The 3,436-nt window shown below is 51.2% G+C and overlaps 1 protein-coding gene across 1 annotated transcript; it reads left to right on the top strand.

The window, feature by feature from the left end:
• Nucleotides 1–1,518: 1,518 nt before the first annotated feature.
• On the top strand, nucleotides 1,519–3,414 carry BBK36DRAFT_145970 (hypothetical protein; the record flags this gene model as incomplete). Its single annotated transcript, XM_024897532.1, has 6 exons — nucleotides 1,519–1,749; nucleotides 1,809–2,325; nucleotides 2,381–2,601; nucleotides 2,654–2,933; nucleotides 2,993–3,226; nucleotides 3,279–3,414. Coding segments are annotated over 6 exons (1,619 nt in total), but the record flags the coding sequence as incomplete, so codon positions are not given.
• Nucleotides 3,415–3,436: the final 22 nt, after the last annotated feature.

Below are 3,436 nucleotides of genomic sequence, written 5' to 3' on the forward strand. Positions count from 1 at the left end.
CGAGGCCGTCAAGCCCAGGTGGGCGGGTGAGACACTCACTCACACTTTCGCTCACTCACTCACTTAAGCGGCCCCCAAGCTGCCGAGCTGACGGTTCGCCTGCTCGAGGCAGCATGTGCCCTGACTGAGTTTTTATAAACATTGTCGATGAGAGCATACGATGTGAGGCTTACTCACAGCCTGCATTGCTCGGTTATACTTCGCTCATGCTGACTATAGGATTTCACGTGAGGAATCGTGGATGTCTCGCCTCATATTTGTCAGGCATAATAACAGAGCATCCATCTTATTGTGCCATGGCTATTTGTGTTTGGCTGCCGTCACATGTCATGCGGCATGGGGATGCATCGACCATGCTTTCGAGAGACGGATGGCATGAAACTTGACAGGCTTGATAATGTTGCTACTACTCACACTGCGTATGCAGTGGCGGGCACTTCCGGGTCGCCATCCGATGTCTCAAACTTACACAAAACCGTTGTGACATGTCCAGCCAGTCATTGATTTGCTGTAACAACAGGCAATCGCTCGACACCTTCTCTCTGTTTTTGTCACTGCCACAGCTCTGCATACGTGCTCAGCCAAGTCAGCGTACAGCATCAAGACAATAGTACGTTGTGTGGCATGTGACCTCTTGCGGCCGGTTATCGCAGCATCAAAGCGTCATTATCAATACCGAACTGCTTCGGAGGTAGCCTTCACGCTGTGTTCAGTTCTGTTACTCTTGTCCGTGGATCGCTGGAGCGGATTCGGACGGCTTTAGGCAACAGTGACGACGCGCTGAGGGACGAGGATCCTTGCTGCTTTTCTCTTGTTCGCAGAACCGTGATGGCATTTATCATCTCGGCATCTACAGCATATGCTTGAAATAGCGTTTTCTTTCAGAAACGGAGGGAAATCAAGCGTTGTAAGAGCCGGTGCAAGCAGACAAGCGGCATGGCCGTATAAGGCTCTTCGGAGCATATACGGGACCTATGCTCTGTGCTGAGATGCCAAAGAACTCATTAGAAGAAAGGAAAGGACGCATATGGTTGAAGATCGGAGGCCAGCACCACATAAGTAGGTATTGGAGGATTCGTGTAGCAAGAGAGACAACGCGTCGAAACGTGTAGATGATAAACGTATGAACAGTCCTCAAATGAAAGGTTGCAGCAATGCAAGGAGAAGACGCGTATCATTCTCAGCTACACATCCTCTGCTAAATGTACTGATACCTGGCCTGTAACTATTCTCGATGTTGCTCAAGGCACCTGCATGCGACTCGGCCATTTACACCTCGACCCCGCTGGGACCTGAGCTGCAATGCCCTGAGACGGCGTCGTCGCTAGCTCTTCCACTTGTACCTGTACATGCAAGGCAACTGATGTCATACAACCTGCATCATGTCGTGAAGGTACAGCTTCCCTGCAAGGCTTCCTGTATTGCGCGTCCACCAGCCCAGCCTCCAGCTTTCGATATCTATCAATTGCTGTTGATGTCTTGTCACGATGCTTCTCAGGTCATCATCAACATCCCCTGATGCCGCCTTTCGAAGAGATGGGCTGTCCCTTCGGCAGTGATCGGTCCTTTGGGCCCCAGGTCGACCCTCGATGCAGACCGTTCGACTTCACCCTGCTTTTCGAGGACATCTTATTCGTCACAGTGCCGGCTGCCTTGCTTCTCATTCTTGCGCCCATCCAGATATGGGGCCTCTTCAGGCAGCGAGCTGCGTTTACCGTGCGATCGAGGGGCCTTCGGCGATGGAAGTCGGTTCGTCTGGCTGTCTTTTGGAGGTGTATCGGAGGACGTGCTTACAAGCTTCTCTATAGATGACTTTTGCCTCGATTCTTATCGTGCAGGTGCTCTACCTTGTGTATAGAGGTCAATCTCCCGAATTAAAGACGAGACTCTCCCTTCCCGCGGACATCTTGAGCTCCACGGCTACCGTGCTGGCCTTCTTCCTATCAAGGGCCAGTCATGCACGATCACTTCGCCCTTCAACCGTGCTCGATCTGTATCTGTCACTCTCCAGTCTCTTGAATATCGCTCGGACTAGGACACTATGGCTTCTGGCAGCCGGCACTCCAGCCCCGATTCTCATGATTGTGAATCTTTCTCTCACACTCTTCGCCCTCATACTGGAATCGATCGAAGAGAAAAAGCGCCTGGCAAACGGCTCGCCGGAAGAGTTCAGCGGCATTTGGGCAAGGATCAGTTTTTCTTGGCTCTTTCCTTTGCTCAGGAAAGGCTATGTCAAAGTCCTTTTACAGGATGATTTGCCGAGTCTGGATACTAGGCTGCAGAGCAGGTTGCTGCGTCGCCAGTTGATCACAACTTGGTCCAAGTGTGAGCCACCTCTGTCTATTTCAACAATCTACTGAATGCTAACACCGCTCCCAAGATGACCCAAAGGCCCGACACAGTTTGCTGAGAGCATGCTTTCGCACCCATCTTTCGACTTTTCCTTCGGCAATGCTCCCAAGATTGTGTGTAACAGCATTCACCTTTGCTCAGCCTTTTCTCGTCAATACCACCATCAAGCTTGTCGGTGATAAAAACGCCAATGTTTACCACGAAAAAGGGCTCATTGGCGCATGGGCTCTTGTATATCTGGGCCTTGCGGTAGGCAAAATCGCATCCAACATGATTGGATGGACTAATGACCTTGATGCAGGTGTCACGATCTTTATACACATACGAGGCCTCTAGGTTCGTCACCAAGCTAAGAGGAGGGCTTATTGCCCTTGTGTATCAACGCTGCCTTGAGATTCGTGCCGCGGATGAGGGCAACGTCTCTGCCGTCACCCTCATGGGCACCGACATCGAACGTATAGCCAGCGCCATGCAGCTGCTTCATGAAACCTGGGGCTCTCTTGTGGATATAGCAATTGCATGCTGGCTGCTGGAAAGGCAGCTCTTCCTGGCCTGTCTTGCGCCGATTGCTCTCGTTTTAGGTAAGGACTGCGTGCTGCCGTCGTCGTTTTGCTCTTCACAGACTGATGCTTGTGCCAAGTCTTCATTGGGATAACCTCGCAAATATCGGTGGCTACGCAAAGGGCGCAAGTAGCATGGATAGAAAAGGTCCAAGAGAGGCTGCGAACGACCGCGTCTTTGCTGGGAGACATCAAAGCCATCAAAATGCTTGCATTACCGCATGTGGTATCGCTACTACTGACCAATCTCCGAAGAAACGAGATAAAAACGTCCAAAAAGTTCAGGGAGCTTCTCGTTGCCACACTGATGCTCTGTATGTGTTCAAACTCGCCGCTACCTCGAAGGATTCTAACAAAGTGTGCCAGCCCTCACACCCTTGAATCTCGCTCCTGCTGCGACCTTTGCAGTCTATGTTGTGATAGCCGTCTACTGGACTCATGAGACTTTTTACACAGCCCAAGCCTTTACCTCACTGGCTTTGATAGGCCTACTGACGGGCCCTGTGATAGCGTTTATCCAGACC

Source organism: Trichoderma citrinoviride (genome assembly GCF_003025115.1).
Source record: "Trichoderma citrinoviride strain TUCIM 6016 unplaced genomic scaffold BBK36scaffold_115, whole genome shotgun sequence".
Taxonomy (NCBI): Eukaryota; Fungi; Ascomycota; class Sordariomycetes; order Hypocreales; family Hypocreaceae; genus Trichoderma; species Trichoderma citrinoviride.